Source organism: Acomys minous (genome assembly GCF_964271855.1).
Source record: "Acomys minous genome assembly, chromosome: 6".
NCBI classification, from domain to species: Eukaryota; Metazoa; Chordata; class Mammalia; order Rodentia; family Muridae; genus Acomys; species Acomys minous.
The window spans coordinates 21,496,606-21,520,758 of NC_140487.1; the positions used below are offsets into that span (position 1 = coordinate 21,496,606).

General features: G+C 42.3%; 1 protein-coding gene across 2 annotated transcripts in view; it reads right to left on the reverse strand.

The window, feature by feature from the left end:
• Nucleotides 1-3,792: 3,792 nt before the first annotated feature.
• The window catches only part of COL1A2 (collagen type I alpha 2 chain), a 35,619-nt gene continuing 15,258 nt past the window's right edge, over nucleotides 3,793-24,153 (reverse strand). For both annotated transcript variants that reach the window (XM_084784505.1, XM_084784504.1), the window contains 31 exons: nucleotides 23,799-23,852; nucleotides 23,580-23,678; nucleotides 22,586-22,639; nucleotides 22,034-22,132; nucleotides 21,221-21,274; nucleotides 20,708-20,761; nucleotides 20,248-20,301; nucleotides 19,935-19,988; nucleotides 18,911-18,955; nucleotides 17,705-17,803; nucleotides 16,423-16,530; nucleotides 15,712-15,765; nucleotides 14,444-14,497; nucleotides 13,700-13,753; nucleotides 13,530-13,583; nucleotides 13,343-13,450; nucleotides 12,784-12,837; nucleotides 11,833-11,886; nucleotides 10,710-10,871; nucleotides 9,951-10,058; nucleotides 9,166-9,273; nucleotides 8,772-8,825; nucleotides 8,577-8,684; nucleotides 8,410-8,463; nucleotides 8,147-8,254; nucleotides 7,609-7,662; nucleotides 7,382-7,489; nucleotides 6,797-7,055; nucleotides 6,046-6,230; nucleotides 5,134-5,376; nucleotides 3,793-4,311 (listed from right to left, as the gene is read on the reverse strand). In XM_084784505.1, coding sequence (XP_084640631.1) covers nucleotides 4,165-4,311; nucleotides 5,134-5,376; nucleotides 6,046-6,230; nucleotides 6,797-7,055; nucleotides 7,382-7,489; nucleotides 7,609-7,662; nucleotides 8,147-8,254; nucleotides 8,410-8,463; nucleotides 8,577-8,684; nucleotides 8,772-8,825; nucleotides 9,166-9,273; nucleotides 9,951-10,058; nucleotides 10,710-10,871; nucleotides 11,833-11,886; nucleotides 12,784-12,837; nucleotides 13,343-13,450; nucleotides 13,530-13,583; nucleotides 13,700-13,753; nucleotides 14,444-14,497; nucleotides 15,712-15,765; nucleotides 16,423-16,530; nucleotides 17,705-17,803; nucleotides 18,911-18,955; nucleotides 19,935-19,988; nucleotides 20,248-20,301; nucleotides 20,708-20,761; nucleotides 21,221-21,274; nucleotides 22,034-22,132; nucleotides 22,586-22,639; nucleotides 23,580-23,678; nucleotides 23,799-23,852 — 2,904 coding nt within the window. In that variant the 3' untranslated portion in view covers nucleotides 3,793-4,164. The remainder of the gene's footprint in view (nucleotides 4,312-5,133; nucleotides 5,377-6,045; nucleotides 6,231-6,796; nucleotides 7,056-7,381; nucleotides 7,490-7,608; nucleotides 7,663-8,146; nucleotides 8,255-8,409; nucleotides 8,464-8,576; nucleotides 8,685-8,771; nucleotides 8,826-9,165; nucleotides 9,274-9,950; nucleotides 10,059-10,709; nucleotides 10,872-11,832; nucleotides 11,887-12,783; nucleotides 12,838-13,342; nucleotides 13,451-13,529; nucleotides 13,584-13,699; nucleotides 13,754-14,443; nucleotides 14,498-15,711; nucleotides 15,766-16,422; nucleotides 16,531-17,704; nucleotides 17,804-18,910; nucleotides 18,956-19,934; nucleotides 19,989-20,247; nucleotides 20,302-20,707; nucleotides 20,762-21,220; nucleotides 21,275-22,033; nucleotides 22,133-22,585; nucleotides 22,640-23,579; nucleotides 23,679-23,798; nucleotides 23,853-24,153) is intronic.

A 24,153-nucleotide genomic window follows, 5' to 3' on the forward strand; every position in this document is an offset into this window, starting at 1 on the left:
CATGGGTAGAGTAGATGTGACAATGGAAGTGTGCAAAAGCCAGCATGTTAATCCATCGTGCCCTAACTCAGCAGACTTTCCCGAGGCCTACAGGCTAGTAAAGCCGTGCTTCTGACCACAAATGACCTGCTCATTTTTTGTGATCTGCAGGGACAAGTCAGGCCTTAGGAGCTGTGTAGTGTCCCATCACTGCGGCAGTTACTGGCGCCCCCTGATGGTACAGAACTGTTGAATCCCTGGCCAGTCCAGCCACAGGGCTAGAAAACATTTTAGTTATATTATCAGGAGGTGGGGAAGAGAGGGCAGGGGAAGGGGAGGGGGCAGCGAGCTAGTACCTCAGCATTAGCTCTTGCTTAGTGGTACTGTAAAACCAACAGAGGGCTCTGGGATGATCTAGATAGATCTATATAAAAAGAAGATTTACAACTAGGTTCATAAACAGGAGTTTTAAGGCTAGCCTCCTGAGATGTGCCAACCACTTCCTTCCAAGTTTTTCTTGGTGTAAAGCCTTTGTCTAGATCAGAGGGTCTAGATCTGGGAGTTGAATGACCCTTTCACAGGGGTCACCTAAAACCATCGGAAAACATTGGTATTTATATTATGGATCACAACAGTAGCAAAATTACAGTTATGAAGTAACAACAAAATTAATTTTATGGTTGGGGTCACCACAACCTGAGGAACTTTATTAAAAGGTTGCAGCATTAAGAAGGTTGATAACCACTGCTTTATATGGTTGGATTCTTGTTCTGATTCATAATGACACTGTCAACTTTTTAAAATCTAGAATCCAATTTTTGAACTTCTTTTTCAATGATATTAGGTAGATGAGAATTTGAGAAAGTCTTTTGGCATGAAATGAATGCCTGCAGCATTGTTCAGGTATCTGCTCTTTACCAGTACATTTACTATATTGATTATAGGATTTTAAATGACTTGATTAATATCCCCTTGCAGGATCCCGCTCTCCTGTCCCCTTTGCCCGTCTCTCACATTCACACAAAGCTGGAGGTGGCCAACCTTCATGAGAGAGTCATGAGAAGAGTCTGCAGGAGCTGGCAATTAGCCTGGAAGAGAGGTTTGCTCTTCGGAGGGTCACATGGTCAGGGCGTAATTCTATGGCTATTCTCTCAGCCGATACTCCAGGAATATTCACTGTGGAGCAAGTGAGCTGGTAAGTACTGAGCTGTTCTAGTGTGTGGTTTCCTAAGCAGAAGCATCTAAGCAGAGAAGGCTGGTGGGAGAAATGAAATCTGCAAAAGAGGCCAGTTAGCCCAATATCACTGTTTTGGGTGAAACTGAGATTGATTTCCCAAGAGACCTTCCAGTTGATTAACAGTGTCCTGTTACCCCTTACACGGAACTTTGTCTAAAGCACTATCCATACATGTTTATTCTACCTTAGCAACGGAGCTGTATAAACCTTGAGGATGCCGCTCTCCGGGATAGCCTTGTGCATCCTTCCCTGCGTTGCTCAGCGGGAATGGGACATGCTAGGGGCTGGACAAGCTGTCCTCACTCTCAGCAAGAAGCGCAGTGGGAAGGTAGACACCCCATTCTTAGAGATGCCCACTCCTCTGTGAAGATTAACATGGGCTGTTGACTATGAATTTCTTTTGAGATGATTTGTTGTAAATGATACAGGCCATAAAACTATATTATAGCAAATTTGGAAAATAGAGGCATAAAAACCACTCTTGACATGACTGTCCTGTGAACACCCACTCTTGCCGTTTTTACAAGCATGTTTAATATATATGTAAAGGCGGGATTTTTAAAGCATGTTTTCTTTTGTTAAGCCATCCTCATAACTGGTATTAGGATATCAAATTTTTAACTATTTATTCTATGTGAGTCTTGACTCTGTTTCCTTACTGTTATCTGTTAAATGTGTTATTATTTATTTCCTCTTTTCTATGTGGTGATACGTTGGTGATGGAGTGATTATTAAGATCGTTAGCTTGGAAATCTGTTGGGAGAGGAGGCTCAGATGTAATTATTCTAACATAGTGGTATTTGGGCCACGGTTGGTACTTATGAAATGCTGTTCTCTTCCTCATATCACAAGCCAGAAGCCATAACTCTAACCAACCCAGAGACTTCTGATAACTTTACCACACAACTGTGCCCTTACTATTTCAATTGTTAATTTGAGGAAGTCCTGGCATTTTGGTGACAGGAGTTTTAGTTTTCTCTGTGTGAGAAGGTGATTTAGGTATATCTACTCCTTCTTGTTAGACATAGAATGTGAGGGACCCCAAGGGCTTGCAGAGATTTTAGGAAATTGTTTCTTACTTGGTATAGAATCAGATTCACACATGGTAGGTACAAACGCTGACTTCTGGGGAGATCTGGGCTTGGTGGATGACAACTGTGCACCTGTACCTCAGCAAGTACCCCAGTATTCAGATTCCAGGGGGAGAAAAGTCTCAATTTGGCATTACCATTTGACCAGTAGACCCTGCTAACTTTTTAAAGTTAATGTTAAATTTTCCCTCATGTTCATTCTTTTTGCTTCTAATCTAATTGAATCTCAAGATGACTTATAACAGGAGGCAAATATTACAATAACAATTACGTTCTGCAACAGGGAATAAGTTCTAAATGAATCTTAACATTTGACTTGACACATTACTATGTTTAAGGGTGTTAAAGATGTCATTGAAAGGTGCAGGGGGAGGAAAGTGAACTTGATTTGGCAGGTAGGTGTTCTTGGTACTGTTATCCACAACTGTCTGTGCTGATTGACAGCACACACATTACCCCTTAACAGCCATTGTACTCAGTTGCATCATATTTAAGTGTATGGCATTTTTATTGAATATTTGAAACTGTTTTCGTTAATATTAATTGTGCACAGACCAGCTTTCAGCCATGGATACAAAGTGCTTGCCGGATAGTGAGGGAAAAGTTTCTATGGACATTGGCCTACAGACAACAGAGACCAACAGCATTGTGTTGCTTAGCAACCCTGGATTCTGAGGAACACAAATGCACCACAATGTAGACAGGATTCTCCCCCCGTGCTATCAGGCCGGAAGCAGAAAACCAGACTTAGAGGCTGAAGGTCACTTAGCTCCAAGGAGCACAGCAGACACTGGGGCTAAGATTTTCTGAGTTCTTCCTTGTTCTCTGCTCTTTTTGCCTTTTTTTTTTTTTTTTTTTTTGGTATAATTTCTTTCCTGTGAGGCGCACTTGTTTTAATGGCTGAAACAGATCAATACTCACACTGCAAAGAGCATCAAAGCAAGGAAGTTTACCCGGCATTCTCTTTTGGAAAACCAAACATGCTTTATTTTATTTTTCACAATTTATTTAAACATCTCACATATACAAAATAGGTACAATTTACTGATTCTGCTTGTCCAAGAAACAAGATTTCTCTGGAAGCAGTGAGAAAAGGATGGGAACTAGACTGGCGAAGAACAGATGCTGAATCTAAAGAGGAAAGAACTTTGGGCAAACGATCTGCACACTTTTAGTGGGGGATACGATGGGAACTAGGACTCTGCTAAATCAAAATTTAAAAACCCACACAATACACCTCGGTATGGAGGATTATTTCTTCTGTAATTCTTCTAGCACCATCGACATTCTTCAAGTATCTGAAGTACTGTTAGCACCTTTGTATCGCAAGCAAAACAGAGCAAGTACCTCGGGTCATGTCTGTCTGGGTCTACTCTCATCGAGGTCCTCTACACTCCCAGGAAAGTGTCTTGAGGTAGTTTAAACCTTTGCAAGTCTGAGTTCTAAACTTCCCTCTGGAAGATAGTCAGAAGCCACAAGTGGTGCGAATGTTCATGGTTTTGTTTTTATTTTATTTTTCAATTTTTTTTATTTTGGTTTTCTTACAAAGGTTGACAATTTCCACAGCAGGTGTCAGAGTGTTAAAAAAAAAAAACAAAATAAAAACAAGACTGCACATGTTTTGGGGGTGGGGCTATGGGAGGGGACTTCTGGGGGTGGGGCTATGGGAGGGGACTTCACTGGATCATATTGCACACTGCTCTGACCAATCCTTCTCTTTTGCCCACAGTTTAAGATTTAGATGCATAGAAGACACAGAAGGATTCAGCTCTCAGTTTTTTTTTTTAAAGGAAGAAATGGCGGAAGAGAAAGTTTTTCAGGTATTTTTGTTTGGTTTTTAATTTAGGTTGAGTTCACTTATTTGAAACAGACTGGGCCAACGTCCACAGTGAATTCTTGGTCAGCGCCACCAATGTCCAGCGGAGCGATGTCAAGGAACGGCAGGCGAGATGGCTTGTTTGTTTTGTACTCAATGACTGTCTTGCTCCATTCATTTGTCTTTTTCTGTTTAAAAAAATGGGGAAGGAAGAGAATACATAAAGCAGCATCACCTGTGCATCTGACATCAATCTAAGCAGCAGAGTGTAGGAGAGCCACTGCTTGGCAGGTCCATACTTTCCTGAAGATGTGTTCCTGACTAAGAAGCTCATTGTGGACAAGGAGTATCATGGATGTCTTTCAGGAAGGCTTCTCACTTAGGAGAAGCTTCACATGCATTTGGACACACACTCCAGTGACATTTCTATGATATAATTTTTAAGGTGTGTGTGTGTGTGTGTGTGTGTGTGTGTGTGTGTGTGTGTGATGTACATGAATGTGCAGGCGTGTGCACGTGTGTGCATGTGAGTGCATATGGTATATGTAAAGTTGAGTAAGTATGCAGTAATTTTACATTTTATATTTTATTCTACTTACAGCATTTCATGTAAAATAGGTCACATACTTTTCTTTTATAAAGGAAACGTTCTACCAAATTTGAATATAGGCCATACTCTAAGGTGTAACTCAGTGTTTTCAACCTCAATAAGTTTTAAATTCTGAGGATATGCTAATATCTAGTAGCCCTAAATGTTGAAGGGAAAAGCTATGACTGTGTGAGCATAGGAGTCAGCTAAGTATGTCAGCTCAGAAGGCAGTATTTAATAAGAATTCCTGTATTGATCAGAGAATTGTTGGCCAAACTGAAAATGCTTATTTAAAAAAAAAAAAAAAGAAAGGTTAATTAAGTTAGGTCCTTCATTCATCTGCTCCTTTAATAGTCTAAGATAGACTCTTTCAACCCATTTCCCAAACTAAAGGTTCTCCCTATGTCTTCCCATTACTTACAGAGCAGCCATCCTCAAGGACACTGTAGGTGAACCTGCTGTTGCCCTCGGCAATGAGCTCCACATCGTTGGAGCCCTGCAGAACCACAGCCTTATTCAAGCGGCCTGTCTCCTCATCCAGGTACGCAATGCTGTTCTTGCAGTGGTAGGTGATGTTCTGAGAGGCACGGTTGGCTAGGAGGCGCATGAAGGCCAGCTGAGTTGCCATTTCCTTGGAGGTCACTCCTTCTCTGTTGTATTCAAACTATAGAGAAGAAGGTAGAACCTGTTAAGTGGACAGCTCATACTAAAACTCAACTAAAGAGAGTCTGGTACAAAGAGAAATGATGGAGTCATTGTCCGGGCTTAGGAAAATGGATGCGTTTTAAGGAAATAATGCCCCTTTAAAGCATTAGTTGCTTTAAGCACCATAAGATCTACCTTGTGAGGGCAAGATCATCCAAAAAGGCCACCTGACTCATGAATGCATTACCATGAATGCCCCTTCATTAGAGTTTTGCAACTGTGAGATGGAGGCCGACCTCATTGTTTTCTGTAATGTACTGAATTCTAGTGTCATTTGGTAATGTCAGTGGAAAGGCTTGATTAAAAATTCAGAAATGCTGCTCGTGTTCTGAAATACATATGCATAGCTGGTGGCTATCCGCTGGCTGGTACACCTTTACTTGAAATGCCATTAGCCATTTTTCCAATGATTACCCATTAAGTCAAATTTGAATAATAACGTTGAATTAGAGGGATGTGTTCAGTCTTTTAGTGTGCAATCTATGATAGAATTGAACTTGTGATAGGAGCAATTTCTTTGAATAAGCCCAGAGGTAAAGGATTCTAAAGCCCAAGTCATTAAAGAGAAAATGATCCTAAGGAAATCATGTTTAGGAGGAGGAGGAAGAGCACTTGGAGGATTCCGTACCTGGCTACCACCATTGATAGTTTCTCCTAGCCACATGTGCTTGTTGGCCTGGGCCCTGCTGTATGAGCTCTTGGCTGGGATGCTTACAGGTTGAGCCTGGATGCAGGTTTCACCAGTAGAGAAATCACAGTACACTTTGATGGCATCCATAGTGCTTCCTTGGTTAGGGTCAATCCAGTAGTAATCTTTTCAGAAAAGAAAGCTCAGCTTGTAAACTTCTGACTGCAAAATGTTGGTTCTAATAATAATCTGTCAATAATATTGATTCTTATAAAAAAACATTTTGATTGTGCTGTTACATCACCCATGCCACAGTTAATGGGAAGAGGGTATATATTTTAAGGCTCCCCCTTTTCTTCATTAAACATCCAACTAAGACATTTATACCATCTGGCGCAGAAGGATCAAAACTTAAAGGCCTGCTAAGACTAGAGTGAATTCCAGGCCATCTTAGATAACTTAGTGAGACATTGCTCAGAACAAAGCGTAAAATGTGTCCTGGGGATGTAGCTCTGTGTTAGACACTTGCCTAGGCCTTCTATTTAACCTCTGAGAGTAAATAAATAAACGACTCAACAGATTTAAGGATGAGTGTGGGCTGAAGGAAAGAAAATGATGTCTCATTAACTAGGTTTTGATAGTGTAGTTTTTTTTGGCCCCAAACACACGTTTGTCCTAAACATCATTGAAAACTGATTTTGGAAAACTCCGCTGTATGAGGGACCAGTGTGATTTGAACATTTCTACCCACCGCTGTTCCACTCTGGGTGGGTGAGTCTTAAGTCCCGGCATGTGCGTGCAGGGTTCTTTCTAGAGCCTTCAGGAGTGAGAAGGGTCTCAATCTGGTTATTGAGAGATTTCAGAGTTGCGTCAACTTCATAGTCCTTGGGTCTCAGGGAAGGCTGTGAGCGAGGCTGGTCAGCCCTGTAGAAGTCTCCTTCATAACCGAACTCATATCCACCTCCACTGGCACCAGGAGGCCCAGGAAGACCAGGGGGACCAGGAGGACCCTGTGAGGTAAGAGTCAGAGAAACAGTTTTACACTGAGTGCTGATGGGACAGGCAGCCAGGATGGGACACTTTCAGATGTGCTTTGTATTGAAACACATTCTAATACGAGACAAAAAAAAATGAGTGTATGTAAACAAACTACTCAGTCTCAGTCACACAGAGATGGATTGAAGAAGCCTGTCATATATAGACAATTTACAAACTTCTTAGCGAGCATCTCAAATGGAGCCACTCACATGAGTTATCAAAGTCTCCTCAGTTTATTCTGAAGAGACCATTCACCTGGTCAAAGGTACCCTAAACTATTCTTCCAAATCATACTTACAGTGGGACCTTGGCTACCCTGAGAGCCACGAACGCCAGCGGGCCCGACAGGTCCAGGATGTCCAGATCGACCATCTTTGCCAACTGGGCCAGAAGGACCAGCAGGACCCTAATGAAGAAGAATACCAAGTGCTTGTAAATGAAACCCCACAGGTATTGGTGGCCCAGGGTATACTTGCCCAGGGCAATTCTTTAGTTCAAGAGAAACTTTAATTTTAATTCTCTTACCCTGGGACCAGCAGGGCCCACGGGGCCAGGAGCACCTTGGTCACCATGTAGGCCCTTTAAAGAGAGAACAGAGAGAAAAATAAATCATACTTTCAGAACATGCGTCAGTGGACATTTTCTCCCCAAATTGAATGGAAAACTTTAGTTTAAATGGACTCTGGGTTGAGAAAATTGAAAATGTAAAGTGAGGCTCTTTTCTCCCATTATATCTATTATGTTCAATTATTTTTTTTCCACAGCTATTTCAACGGTGCAATATTAGTCATCCCTCTAATCATATTTATTTTAAGTGGGGTTGAAGGACACTGTTGCCAGGAGATGTTAATATACGAATGCCTCTTTCTCCTTTAACCCTTACATCTTTGTGTTAGAATATGAAATCATATCCTCTATGAGAGAGGTAGACAGAGCTGGAGAATTGGAATGGCTAAAGGAGGTAGGGTGTTGTACATAGTAACAGTGGGCATCTCAGGCAGGGCCCCCTGAGCTGAAGATCATTCAGGTTAGAACTCATGCAAGATGGTCACATTTGGCTTACAGCAAGACCGGGAAGACCCTGCAATCCATTGTGTCCCTTGAAGCCAGGAAGACCTCTGGCCCCTTTATCACCAGGCTCTCCCTTGTCACCTCGAATACCTTGAGGACCCTATAAAGAAAGAGAAAGTCAGTGACATCATCTGAATCATTTCTCAGCACGGACTAAAGTACCAAAGTCTAGTCTACATATTATCTGTTGTCTAAGTAGATGGTTTGGAGTTATCCTTCTCAATTCTTAAATGTGAATCATCACCATGTACTTACACTAGGACCTCTTGGACCAACAGCACCAACAGGACCAATAGAACCAGCAGGACCCTGTGAATTAGAAAAGAAAAGCAGAACTCATGAGCCGAGTTCAAGATCCTCCTTTGATGGCCCCACAGCCCCCAAGTGTGAAGTCCACAAGGGTGACAACTTTATATACTTACAGGTTCACCACGGTTTCCATGCTTCCCAGCAGGACCCACAGTACCATGAGGACCAGGAGCACCTGCAGCACCAGTGGGACCAATGCTGCCAGGGTAACCACGCTCTCCCTATCAGAGGCAAAAACAAAGCTTAGCGTTGATCTGCCGGTATTTTAACCACTCTTACATTATAAAAAGATGAAAAAGTATACTGACCTTGTTTCCAGGTAGACCGTTGCGACCTGGGGGACCATCGCTGCCAGGGTTACCCTATGAGAACACCATGCAAACCAACATCCATTAGCGTCACTGCTTCTGCCTTCATTATTGACACAGTACAGACAGTTAAAAAAAAATAGGAGCAAGAACCTCCCAATTTAATATTTTAAAGAAATTATTTTAAATACTTGGGCCCCAATATAAAGAATGCTAGTTAAAGACCATTTTCAAAGCCAAGTAATTCCCATAGTTTTACAGCAAAGATAGATCATTATACGAGGAAGCAGATTATCTCGTTTAGGAGCTAAGGGCATGAAACCTCATCTCAACACTAGAAGTCACAATGAAAATCCTGCTTGTTTTTTATTTACAAACCAAGGGTTGCACTCACATCACGGCCAGCTTCACCAGGGGCACCATTAACTCCAGGATTTCCCACAGCACCAGGGGGACCACGGGCCCCAGGAGGGCCTGCGATGCCCACAGGACCAGGCTCACCCTAGAATAGCAGAGAAGATAAAATAGCATCACTATCATAAGGAGTGCTAAGCTCACCCACCCAAAACAACTCCCAGAAAACTCTAGTTGAGAGAGAGAGGGTAAAGTTGAGTAGTGATGGACCATGCCGTTGTCGGAATCACCAGTGGAGTCACCCCCTTGATGCCATCATCCCTTGTCCTGTCTTCACCACACTTAGGGGGCAGTTGTGTGCATGGGGTTGTCTATGTGGGCGGGTGGGGGTGGAGGGTCTGATGGCACCCAACATCTCAAGCAAAATTATTTCATAAAGTTGATAGTTTCTAGATAAAAGATGGTTCCTAGCTGCGGTCATGTGTAGGGTTAAATGGAGTGATTCATGAACTTCCAGAGTCCCATTCTTTTTACATTTCATGTTGCAGAGAAGTAAATGCAATTAGAGCTTGTATCATTCTTAAGCTTGTAGAAAGAACAAAACTCATTCTGCATAATGTTAAGGTGCGTCTTTATAGTGCGTGTCTAAGTAAGGTAGTATTAAAGCTTCCTAGATAAGTGACATGTGATCTGTATAAAGAAAATGCCATGAATAAAAAAAATAAGATCTTAAGTGCAGTTATTCAGTGATCAGTCTGTCACACTTGAAGTGGCAGCTTTTTAAATCCTTTATTATGTTAATGGGAATCAGAATGGTGCACTCACCAGAGAACCCGACACACCTGGCAGACCACGTTCACCTCTAGAGCCAGGGAGACCCAGAATACCGGGAGCACCAAGGAGACCCTGAGGACCTGAAGTGCCAGGGGGTCCCTAGATGAGAGAAAAATAATACTGATTATTACTGGTAAGACCCTATCTTATAATACGGATTAGCTCAAGGACTGCGAATATGAGGCGCCTGCGTTCAGGAACGGGCCAGTGACTTCTAATTGGTGGGACACATCCTTGAATGTCTTTTTTCTGAGATGACAGTAAGTTTACATTTTGGTATGTATATGTGTAGTTGAGAGTAATAGAGCCATTGTGTTGAGGAGGGGGAGATTAATTTTTACAGACTCTATGCAGGGATGAAAATGCTGACCTTGACTCCTAAGGTCTTGCATGAGCACCTTGCAGATGTTTGGGGGGACCAGCATCTTATGAAGCTAGGCTAATTTTCAGGAGCATGGCCCCAGCAGTAGGATTCGGCTCTCATTCTTAAGTCCCCAGAGAGCAGAAAGGGTGGCTGCAGCGAGGCTGCATTCTCCCATCCTCTGTCATTCTCTTTACGAGCTTTCAGTGGATCTGCTATCACCATAACACCTTATTGTGTGCTGGACAGATTTTCTGGCTCAACCGAGCTCAACTTGAGAGCCTGCATCACTCGCTAATAGATATATATGCCACTTGAGGATTTTTTGTAAAGGGGCTTTATTCTAACTCAACATAAGTATTGAGAAAAAGGAGTTTGGAATCACTTACTGCGGTACCAGGTTCTCCAGAGGGACCCTTTTCACCAGTAAATCCAGGGGGACCAGAAGCACCTGTTTCTCCGGTTCGGCCCACTGGACCTTGGTCACCACGAGCACCTCGAATCCCTTCTTTACCAGCAGGACCAGGAGGACCAGGAGGGCCAGTAATACCCTGTGATCAAATGTACATGGCCATTTGTTTTCTGTTAATCATTCCAGACCTAGATGCTAGGATTCAAGCATGGCTATGCAGAAAGATAATATCGCAAGCCATTTTTGGACCTTTTAAGATTCTCCTAGGAAGAAGTGATTCCTGCTGTAATAAAGCTAGCTGAGGAGGCAGACCCAGTGGGAAGTTTTAGTGATGAAGGCAGTGCATGGTTTATTACTGGTGCCCTTGCACAGCGGAATCAGAACCAGGAGGAGATCTAAAACTGCTGATTAAGTCTTAGTTGAAGGGGACTTTGGATTCCTGCGCACTCTGCCCATTTCTTCTTAAGCAAAGCCAACCTTGGCATTCGGCTCACAACTGAGGAATTGCATATGCTCTTGACTAGGTTTAATTAAATGCCTACAAGGAATGAAGATTTTTCTATTATAAATCTGTAAAAAAAAAAATCCCAAGAAATCAACATCTTTGCAATTTCTTTTTCTCTGAAACTTTAACTGGAATACTTAATCCTTGATAATTAATTAAATTCTCTTGAGCCCTGACAGGAGCATCTGAATAAGAATTAAATTAGAGGACAAACTACCTTTAAATTCAGCAACAATTATAGCCTTAGAATGGAGGCAGAATGTTAGCCAGAAAGGGTGGTTAGACATGGAAGTGCTAGATCTGTCGTCACAGCTCCTGCTGTTGTTGTTGTTGTTGTTTTTTTCTTTTTAAAAAGACTGTGTAGTCCAAAGGGTGCTGGTATTTACATAAATAACAGCTACTTATATTGGTATTTTAAAATATTATTTATAATGATTTTGTTTTAATCATTCATCAAAGATAATCTTAAATTGGAAATATACTAGCAGATATTTTTAATAGAAAGTGCTCCCTCCCCCCCCCCCCCCAGTTTCTTACCAGAGTCCCGGTCTTATGGTAAATGAAAATGATGACACATTTGGCATTATGTACTTACACTGGGTCCAGGAGGGCCAGTCCGTCCAGCTGCACCAGGGAAGCCAGTCATACCCTAAGAGCCAAGCACATTAAAACTCCACAGTCAAATCAACTCCGAGATTTAGGATAAGACAGACATTTTCCCTTTGGAAACTCATCATGGTACTGGAGATGGCCACAGAAGAGGTGTTGCTCAGCTTCAGGTGGGGGCTCACTTAACTAAGGTCCCGAAGCTCCCCTCTACACATCTTAGAAGTATGCTAGTAGTTGTAATGCCCGCATTTGACATTAAGATCGTTGGTACTGTTTTAAAATACTAACAGATTATCTGATGGTGATAAGACAGAATATGCGATATTTTCATTATGATATGTGAATGCTTATTGACCACTTGGCTGGGTGAGAGGGAGGGGACACTACAAGAAGGAGTGTTGTTTCTAGAATGAAGTATTAAAATGAGCCAGAGACTAAGTACTACCAGAGGAGGGGAAAACACATTAGAGGAGTTCATTCTTGGGGACCTCAGTGTCTCTAGAGAGTTGGGGTGAGAACCTTGGGCAAGAAGGAGACTTGGTCAGTCAGAAGATATGAGGCATTAACAAAAGGATAAACGGTACCGGAAAACACCTCATCTGTTTCCCAGTTTGACTGCCTGGGTCTGTCCTTGCTCACTCCCTCCTGGGGGCCACAGCACCATCTGCTGCTCTGAGTTGCCGCTGGGACTGAGCTGATGCCCCCCCCGCGCCCCCACCCCTACCCCGCCTGCACCCCTGCCCACCTCCCACCCCCGGAGCTGTCTCTCATCTCAGGACTGTTGAACTTCTTCATGTTTCTGGTTAGGCTAGAATGACCTTGATTCTCAAGATCCCCTTTTTCACAGCTCAAATTTTTCAAACTTCTACAGCTTTCAGATTGTTGCTAGAATGCAGCTCGAATGCAGACAAGGGCATAGTCCTTCGTAAATACTCACAGGGGGACCTCCATCACCACGACCTCCAATAGGACCAGGGGGACCATTTGGACCCTAAAAGTAAAGCAGAAAAGGTGGCATCAAATCCCCCCAAACAAGTAACTCTTACAAATGTTCCCTTGTTTACAGATGGCTGGTTCTCACCCACCTCCTCTACTCTTGAGGGTAATTTAGAAACGAAAGACAATTATCTATGTTACATGAAAATAAAATATTCACAAAACTTTACAAAAGTGACATTTAAAGGTGAATTCTTTAAAAAAAAAATCTTGCTGAGCATGGTGACACACACCATTAATCTCAGCACTTGGGAGGCAGAGGCAGGAAGATCTATGAGTTCGAGGCCAGCCTGGTCTACAGACAGGACAGCCAGGGCTACAAAAAGATACCCTGTCTCATAAAATTATTATATATTATTATTTATTAATATGTATTTATTGATATATTATACACACATATCTTTTATCTGGAATGCTTAGTAGACAGTAGGGTCCTTAATGGGCATGCATTGGATTATAAACATGCTTGGGTATGTTGAACAAGAGTGAATTCAACTTACAGATGGCCCAGCAGCTCCAACAGGCCCGGTAGGACCAACGACACCATTTTCTCCCTTAGGTCCTTTGGTTCCCCTTTCTCCTTTAGCACCAGGTTGGCCAGCAGCACCCTGTTGGGAGGAACTGCAGTGAGCGCTGGCCTTCTGACTCATGGGGACATCAGATGAATCTTGCTTATGTGATACTCACAGCAGGGCCAGCAAATCCATTAGGGCCAGCAGGACCAACCTCACCACGTTCACCCTAGGTGGGAGAGAACAATGCTGTTACATTTGCAGCTGCATGGAGATCTGTAAACCATGAAATAGGAGTGTCAAAAAAAAAACCAAACCCCCAAAAAAACTGTGCTTTTTACTTACAGGGCTACCTCGAGGACCAGCTGGGCCAGAAGGACCAGCAGCACCAGCTTCACCCTGTAATGGCACCAAAGACCAATGATGAGTTGCTTAATGTGCCTTTCATAGATGGTGGGAGGAAGAGAGAAGAGAAGAAGTAGACAGAGGGCCATTTTCAGAGTTTGCAGTTACCTTGGAAGAGACTAATGGACATTTCAGAGAATAAAATGAGGTGAATTCTTCCTCTACTTAAGGCTGGATTCATTTTAAAAGGTGGAGTGGTATTGGTTGTTCACTTGCAGAAACACTATAAATCAGTCCCCATAATACCAGGAAGAGGACATTTTAATTTTTAGATGGATATAGGACTGATCTATTTACTGCAATCCTTGCAATACAATAAATAAGGTCTATTTTAAATGGACTGCTCGATGTAAAATGGGCACACTATGTATTTTATTGATTTTTTTCCCCCTTTCTTACAATTGAAGGCTTTGAGAAGGCTCAGTGCATTAGGATATTGTTAATGGGCAACAGGGAACGTCTTTAAAACAAATGATGGGGATTAAGGTGTAGATCAGGCAGCTGGCACGTCCACAGGCAGGGAGAGAGAATACCAAACAAGCGGCATGTGTTCCCTGTACTCTCTCACAACAGCTACACTTTTTTTTCCCCCTGAGGCTCTTTCAGACTATGGTGAGCAAGGAATTTTTACATGGTGCTATCAGCTCAGAGAGTTACAACTCAGCTCATTTTGAATTCACTTACCCGGTCACCCGTGGCTCCAGCAGGACCAGGGGCACCGATAGCACCAGGAGCACCCTAGGACCCAAAAGGAAACAGGTCTTACTAAGAACAACACACAGAATCCAGGTTGGACTGTCTTGTGCTCATGAGGTGTTGGAACACCCGCATTGCACATTGTGGTAGAACATTAAAAAAGCTCCCGAGGGGCCCGCAGGATGATTCAGCAGGCAGTGAGTGGTGTTTGTAGGCAAGCCTGAGGAGCAGAGTTTGATCCCTGGGAGACCCACATGTGAGAAGCAGCATTTACAACTTATCCTTTGATCTCCACATTTAGCCATGGTACAGCCACATAGCCACTCAGTGGGCACACGTGAATATCAGCACACACACATACACACACACACACACAGACACACACACACACAGACACACACACACATACACACACACACACACACACACACACACACACACACACACACACACACACACTTGTAATAATAATGAAAAAAGAAGCCCCTGCTCTTTGTTGGTTCTGGTTATCAGGACTCCCAGAAGTCAGTTCAGGAGGAAGGAACTGCAGAATACGTGAGGAGAGAGGTGATAAAGGTAATGGAAATGTGAAAGGCCTGAGCAGGAGGGGAATTTGGGAGTTCTGAACTCTCTTACTCCTGTAAAATTCCCTGCAGGGAAACAAATGAATAGCCTTATTTGGAACTGTGAAGGTTAGGTGACTCAAGGCAGAGAGCACCAGGAATGCGTTACAGAGGGTTATCAGCTTGAAGGAGACGTGACAGGAGCAGGAAGCGCCACAGCTCTGGCAGCTCAGGAAGGTAATTATCCTTCCTGGGGGTCATCTGTGACACCTATGGTGAGTCACAGCTTATCTAGGGGCCTGGCCTTAGATCAAATCCTGGGGCAGGCAGGTATTGTTAAAGGTTACGGCTTTTTAAAATGTAAGAGAATTGTTTTTCTAAAAGCCTTATTGCCACTTAAACAAAGCAATTGCCACCCTTCCAAACCTACAGTGTTTCCTGTGCAGCTAAGGGTTGGCATATTGGACACTGAAGAAGGTAGGGGGGAAAAAGATGTGATTTTTCAAAGATGTGTCATGCTTAAGTTTTCTTTTGGAGCATGTGAAATCATATCAGGAAGTAATGGCTTGCAAATTTACTAAAATTGAATTCTTTATAAAAGCTCTACTTTGAAAGTGTGGTGGATTCAAACTGAAAAAAAAAAATACAAACAGTTTAACCACAAACAAACATTAAAAACAAAATTCTACTCACACGAGCACCGTCTCTACCAGGGCTGCCAATTTCACCTCTGAGCCCTCCTTCACCCTGCAAGGACAGAGTAAGAGCCACATTTTGTTTTCTGACTAAACTTTTGAGTGAAAATGAACTGTAAATACTAATATAAAAGTTTCTGCAGTGCTGGCCATCAGTGAAGAAGTTTTGTGTTTTTCGATTTCCTACCACTCTATAGGGTGCTAAATGAGAAAAACAGTATGAAACTCATCTTTCACGGCTCCTTTCAGATTATTATTGAATATTAAAAAATAAATATTCCTCTGATTCATAATGAAGCAAGTTTCAAATAGATGAGGATGGACTCACAAGACAACATGGCAACGGGCCGTGGTGCCTGGTCACTCGTACAACATAACGAATGCCACAGCACGGTTGACAGCTGTTTGATAGAGCTTCCTCCATTAATTAGGGCAGGATGAGGCATCATTGTTAGTGGCATTAAAATGAGCCTCATGTATTACTCAACACCATCTGTTTGCATGAAATTCCATGGTAGCAATGAATTTTGCCAGATTAGTGAGTTTAGACATGGGAAGGTACTAGGTGACAGAGGGGAAAAAATGCACATAGATGTCAAAATGCTACCAGACTGCCTGCTAAGGACTGGAAACAACTGTGCATCCTTGTACAGCTCTCTTGCGTGGAGTTTATGGACATTGTGTATCACGGCCCAGAACTGAGCGGCACCTTTTCTCCTTTGCCTCCGGGTACGCCAGCAGCACCCCTCTCTCCTGGAAGCCCACCAGGGCCAGAGGCACCAGCCGTGCCTGGAGCACCAACCGCACCAGCTTCGCCCTGGAATCAGAACCGTGTGAAATCAATTATTTCAGAGGCAGAAGGAGAAAGGCAGGGCACAAACTCTTGAAGAAGTCCAATTTAAACACGTAATAGATGGCATCCTTGGCTGCGTAGAGAACACAAAGGAACACCACCGTTGAAAGGAGGAAGGATGTAACAGGGGGGCCGCCTAGTAATGACACGATATGGCTAAAGAGAAGAGCGCAGAGAGTGGGTGGCTGCCAATTCTTCTACAACCTGCAGCCCGGCCTCTTAAGGAAGACGGTGGCGGAAAAGAAGAAGATGCGACAATGGGAGGGAGAGATTTGAAAAAATATGTTTGCTCACAAACCTTTTCAACGAAAAGTCCCTTAGCCCAGGCAAGTGGCATGGAAAGAGACCTCATCAACTCGGGAGACAATTGTCTCCATAGTGCCCATCACTGCATTAAGCCTCTCAACTCTCTACACAGAAAAGCTGCCGGCGGGGTGCTGAGATGAACAGATCCCGTAAAAGCACCCTGAGTGCCGCCATATTCTCTTTCCTCTACCCTCCTGTGCTGCTTCCGCCCCCCCATACCCTTCCACATAAATGAAATACCTTTCTGAATCCACTCTTTACATTCCCGCCCCCCCCCCCCGCCCCCCTTGAAGGTAACAATTGGGAGCCATGCGAGTTGCCGGGGTTGTCAGAAATGTGTAATCTTACTTTTTTTTTAAAAGCCTAAACTAGAAAGCTACCTTGGAACACAAACTTTTAGACTGTGCCTTTCGGGGGGGTGGGTGTCCATGTGGTATTTAGCTAATTTAAATCATTATATGCTCTACTATTAAAATCTAGACTACTTTTTAGAAATTTTGTGGTATGGGGTTGGATGTAGACACAGAAAAAAAATTTTCTAGGAAAGTAAAGGATGGTTCTAGATTTCAAAGCATAAACAGTGTCATTAGAACAGAGCAAAGCCGTATGGATTCACTGCTGGTTTCTAGAACAAAGATTTCTCTCCCTCTCCAAGTTTCCTTTTGGAATTATCAGTATTCACAGGAATCATATTGTTAGTAACCGAGGTAGAGATTACTACAAAACTGGAAATAAATACAAATTTGCAAAAACAATCACTCCTCTACCGAATCTACTAATTTTGGAATACATGGGGCCCATTTTTCCATCTATCTGTGAATTGTAGTTTTACCTTGCTTCCGTCAGGCCCTGGGGCTCCGGAGGGACCTCGACTTCCAATAGCACCAGTAGGGCCTGCAGCACCACTCTCACCTGGGGGACCACGGTCTCCCTGTAAGACAGCGACTAGACATCAGTCCCAGGCACCACCCGACACATCCGTACTCGCTTAGAGTTTTAGACCAGGTTCTACCACAGGTTAGCAAATTAACACGTTGTCCCATTTTTCATTTTTTTTTCTCCTGGTAAATGAACAGAAAGAAGTGCGAGATAATCTCTAGGATGTCGTATTCTTCTAATGTTCTAGGACTGTAATTCCACATTCTGTTGTGTGGGAAGTGTTATAGCCAACCTTCGGAATCTGTTTGCTTTTTAAGGGGATGGGCTTCTTTGTGCTGCACTCACAGGCAAGGTCAGATGCGTTTAGTAGCCAAAGGGTAGATGATGGAGTTTCAGTTGAATAGCTTTGTCATGAATGGATAAGGTTATATATTCTCACATCACTGCCCGTTTACAACTCCACATGGTAACGGTGTGGTAGGATAGTCAACAGAGGCCATATATGTAGATGGGTGTTCATTTGTGCCCGCATAGCTGAATGCCTCTGATTTTTTCACCTAAACATCACCACCACATTACATGTTATGACCGAGAATATTTATCTTGTAGTTCTACACTGTAATTATATTAAAGGGCTTTGTTATAACTTGTTCTATGGCACTATTGGTTTTTGAAATTAACTTCTGGCTTCCTATGTATGTGATAACTAACAACATAATGGGATTTTTTCATTAAAGAAAAACAACCCTAGTCATTCTAGATATGGTAATATACATAGACAAATAAGTAGTTTTTCCTTCATAAAACTATACTCATGAATTTAGCTTTAGATTCTCGACATCAACACATTCTACAGATATTCACCTTAGAGATTAGGTATTAGTTTACTTGGCTCAAAAATCAGCAACTTCAATGAGCATGTCACATTTGCCTATATAAATTATTTACTATAACACATACATTTGTTCATTTATGTTTCTTCTAACCATAAGGTTATTGAGCAGGAAATTTTCACTATTAACTTAAAAACCTAATGATGCTTATGAAAAAGGTTAAGAAATATTTTTAAGGGAGGCAACCAGTGGTGTGAGGGGAAAACACTACTTCTTTTTAAAACATGCTGTCAAATGTTAGTGAAATTTAAATAGGTGACACTTACTCTTGGACCAGCAGGCCCAGGGAGACCAAATTCACCATGAAGACCCTAGGTAAAAACACAACAGTAAACAAATCATGGAATCCGTATGTGGCTTCTTACAGTTAGTTGTGGCTAAGATATCTAAAATACTCTGAATTGTAAAATGAAGTTGTCTAGACTCTACTCACATCAATGCTTTGGCACACAGACTAGAAGGTATAACAAAACTTTTGGCTCTATAGAAAGATACAAAAAAAGACTACCACTGATGTCAAAGATATGTCTGCTCCAGACCTGGTATCAGGAAATTTGTTTCCAATTATTGAGCTTACTATCTGTTTAAAAAAAAAAAGGGACAAAACAGACTATCTCCTTTGATAATTTGATGAGTAGTAACAAACACAGGCAGGCATCGCATATTTTAGCTATATAACGGACTGCCATCTTAATAGAAATTATCATATTCTGTACATTCCCTAGTCAATTGTATACCCATGTGTCTTTTTCTTTTATTACTGACCAGCTGTCTCTTTAATGTGGCCCACTGTTGACAAAGGAGCCCAGGCTACAGAATGTAACTAAATTGAGGCGCATTCATCACAATTAGAGAAAATGACTCGGAGCTCATGCTCTGATTGTGGACAGCAGTGTCATGTCTGAATGCCAAAAAAAACATTAAAAGCAATTTTTTTCAGGCTCTGGTCTGATGGAAAATTGGTGCATTTATGGCTTCACCATAGAAGAGGAAAGGAAATAATTTGTATCTTAATATAACAAAGAACAAAACAAAAAGTAAAGCTATTACGTGAAATAGTCAATAGGTTTTGCTTTCATATTGTGATGTTCCACTCAATCCATGAAATAAGGCAATTTGAACAAGGTGTAAATAACTCACTTCACTCTCTTGTTCAGTACCAACAAGCCAGACTGCTATCGTTAGTATGTGAACTATGAAATTTTTGGATTGTAATTACATGGCAATAGGGCAAATAAAAAGAAGGAAATGATTAGATTTTGTGAAGTCACCATCAATCAGTTGACTCACCCTTTCTCCTGGCTTGCCGGCTTCTCCAGCGGTACCCGAGGGACCAGGGAGACCCTAAATGAAGAGACATGGAAACTTCAATCTTATCGCCATACTCAGGGGGACTGCTAATAACTGGGGGCTTACAAAGGCAAAAGCATCACGAATGCTGTCACGTGTTATGAAACTATTCCAGAAAAGTTTGCTTTGAGTAACTGTGCCTTTTGCTTGAGTTCTGAAGCCATAGCTGGGTGCGGCTGGTGCTGGTGGTGTTACAGTGAATTGCGTGGAGACAGTGTGGAGAAATCAGAGTCTTACATGCTTGCCGACTCACCTGGAAGCCTGGGGGACCAGCAGGGCCCTGTTCACCTTTGCCTCCTTGGACACCCTGAAAGTGGCAGAAGAGATAGCACTGAAGTTAGTGGTTGCTCCATTGACTTCATAAAAATATGTGTGGATGTTAAGAGTCGAGTTCAGTTTTGTGATGGAAAAGCTAGCTATTTGTCTATACATATTAGGTTAGCTATAGAGATTATGTTTTTTTTTTAAAAATCAAAGTATTCCTATTACATTGTTAGTTACCACATACGTAGGAAGCCAGAGGTAAGTTACAAAAGACAATAGTACTATAGAGTCAAATTAGATAGCATTGATGTCAGTGACAGAGAAGATAGCATTGCTATCAGTGACAGAGAAGATAGCATTGATGTCAATGTGCTATCTTAACTATGGAAAGAATGGTCTGCAGGACAAGGCTTACTTTGCTTTGGAAAGGAGCAGGGAGCGGTACACACCTGGGGTCCAGGAGGTCCCTGAGCACCATTGTTCCCATCAGGACCTGGAGCTCCCTAAAAATGTTTAATAGAAAAGAAAGGCTCGTGGTTATGCACAAAGTGAGATAGCTTAAGGACCTTCAAAGCACCTTGAAGGCTAATTTCCCAAGACCAAGTTTACCATTTTAAAATTAAAGAAACCCATTGCGAGTTTCACCAAGTTCAAAATGCTGTCCTACTAACTTCTGATGTAGTTCAAGAGATGTCCAGAGACAGGATGCAGTTTACAAATGACAGAGAATACTAGCACAAACTCATAACCTTTGAATCATACTATGAATGCCATAAAGACCAGATGCATCAGCATCTTTGAATACCATGTTCTGATTTGCTATAGTTTCCTGCCTTCTCCATGTAGTTTAAAATAAAGCCGTTTCATCCTGGTAAAAGGACCGTTAGGATGCCACTTTCGAAGGCAACATAATGATAGCAGATGACATCAAAGAAGATGCATATTTAGAAGTGAACACCTACCCGAGCACCAGCAAGACCAGGATGGCCTTTATCACCAGGTTTGCCAGCATCACCCTATAAAAAGTGATACATATAAAAATTTTAAAATATTAAAACCCCCAAAATAACACACACACACACACACACACACACACACACACACACACACACACACATACACACACACATAGACACAAGAAAGATATCAAGAAGAAGCTAAGTCAGGGTCAGATACAATGGGGGGGGGCTGGCGGGGGGAAAGAGAGGGGGGAAATGATGTATGACAGAACATGAGAAGATTTTATGTCTATTTTTTAAAAGTTCTTTTTTATATAAATTGCCATTTTAAAAAAGATTTATTTATATGTTCATGAGTGTTTAACTGCATGTACACCTGCAGGCCAGAAGAGGGCATCAGATCACATTATAGATGGTTGTGAGCCACCACGTAGTTCTGGCAATTGAACTCAGGACCTCTGGAAGAGCAGGGTGGTGCTCTTAACCACTGAGCCAACGTGCCATCCCTTATGTCCATTTTTAAACAAATGGCAACTTTGGAATGTTGATTTTGTTGCTTGTGTGTATGCTTTACTGATATTTCTCAACTTTGAATTTGTCATCCAAGGCCTAACACAACAAACAGCACGAAGCTCGGCACAAGAAGGATTCTGTGGAGGTGTGTAACTCAGATTTGCAGCAGTGCGCAAGACCACAGTGGAGGTAAAGCTTTTAGGGAGCTGTAAAGCTTTCTTGGCTTAAAAGGACCTGCTCTGAGCTAAACTGTGCTGAGACGTAGCAAACAGGTATTGAGGGCGAGGGACCCATGATCCTTACAGAGGGGCCTTTGGGTCCAGGGAATCCAATGTTGCCAGCTTCACCGCGTGGTCCAGGTGGGCCAATTGGTCCAGGTCTACCATCAATGCCGGGGAGGCCCTGAAAGCAGAGTTTGAGGTTTACTCACCATCCCCACGGTTTTCAACTATCAAGCTTAGGATGTTGTCAAATGACAAAGCAGGGTAGTTTTCTGAGTGCACAAAGCTTCCTGGATAAAGCGTCAACAAATTATGACTCCATTTCCTTGTTCTAAATAGGATGCCAGGACACAGACAGTCAGTTCCGTCTCACATGTATGCAATTTGCCCCTCTCTATCCCCTTGTCACCTGCTTCAATTTCCCCAGCCATGGCTTTCTCAGCCCTTCTCTGCCTTCAGCTCTACATCCATTTAGACTCCATAATTACAATCTATTACCTTCTGTCCCCAGATGATGTAGAGGTGGCGCATATTTATTTTCAATGTATTCATGTATAAATAAGGCATAAAAATAGACTTGATGACGGTGCAATAAGTGTTCTTGAAAATGTAATGGAAAATGAGCAATACTTACCATAGGTCCTTCTTTACCAGATGGGCCAACATTTCCAGGAGACCCAGGAAGACCCTATAAAATAAATGAGGGTCCTTTCATATTGGTACTTTAGCTCCCACACTCAAGGCTCAAATTAATTAAAATCTCACACAGCACTGTCTTCTCCTTTTTTTTTTTTTTTTTTTTTTTTTTGCCTCCAAGGGTGAGTCATTAGAGATATTGGCCTTGCTAGAAAGTCTGAAAAGAACTCTGAAATCTTTCTTTTTTCTTTTATTTTCTTCTCTTTTTTTGTTTCTGTGAATCTGCCATCCTTTGTATTTAATTTTTTTCAACTGATTCATTCATAGGTATCAGAAGAAACTGTTAAGCAATCTACTTTGTGGGAAAAATGTATCATGGTTTCTATTCCATGGTAGGAAGAAAAAAACCTAATGCTTTGGGTAAGCAATTTCCAAGGTGGATTTTTTTATTGCTATATTTGTTGCTCCCAATTACTTGTTTATAGTGAAAAATTATAGTCACTACTCACCCATAAGAGATAATGGAGGAAAAAATGACTCCATTGTTATGGATTTGAGTATCTCTGGACCAAAAGGTCACTCTTTTAAAGCTGGTGTGATGCTGAATACATTATAGCACTTTATGATTGCTGGAAAAATGGTTTCACTGATGAATCTAATCAACTAATAATGTATAGCCTTAATACATTTCAGGAATACCTTATATAAAACTCAGATTAAAATAAGCTATATGTGCTGATAAGAGAACCAAACTCATTTGATATTTTAAAATAGATATGGTTTTCCTAAACCCTCTTAGTTACCGATTTGAGTATTGCATAGGAAACCTATGGACTAGCCAAATGCCCAGAGCCTTCTGGGGGCTCTGATAAAGTTGATTTAAAAAGGCAAACATCAACAAGTCTACTAGCAGACTTACTTAGATGTGATTGTTGTTACTGAGAAGGCACCAGCTCCAGATAGGGCTTTATGAGGATTTCTCTCAAACTTACTCTGGGTCCCATGAGACCAGGTTCCCCAGGGCGACCAGTATCTCCATTAGGACCTCGGACTCCAGCAGGACCAGTTGAACCACGGTTGCCAGGAGGGCCCTGTTAATTGGAAGGAGAGGGCCCAAATAAGGGGGGCTGTTCATGGAGTGCTAGGGACACATCCATCCGGCCCCAGCACTGTCAAGGCCCTTCCTGGGAGGTAAGTGAAGGACAGCTTACCATCCCACCAGCTCTGCCGTCAGCTCCAGGAAGACCACGAGAACCAGGGCTGCCCTGCAGGAAAAGACACGGGACAGCGGTGGGGATTAGAGACGCCTTTGAATCCCATAGGTTAGAGTTTTCCTAAGCCAGGGCATGGTTTCTCATAAGAGGAAGATAGTGGTGCACGCCAAGGGAATGCACAGATGAGCAAAAATAGGTCAGTGCCGTTTCCAGACCAGTTTAATAACATATCAAATTGAGAGTCACTAATTTAATAAAACAGATGGAAGGCAGATGCTCTTTCATCCAGGAAACATACACAGAAATCCTGACTGATTCCCAGCCAAGGGGCAGCATCATGGTTGGCTATGTC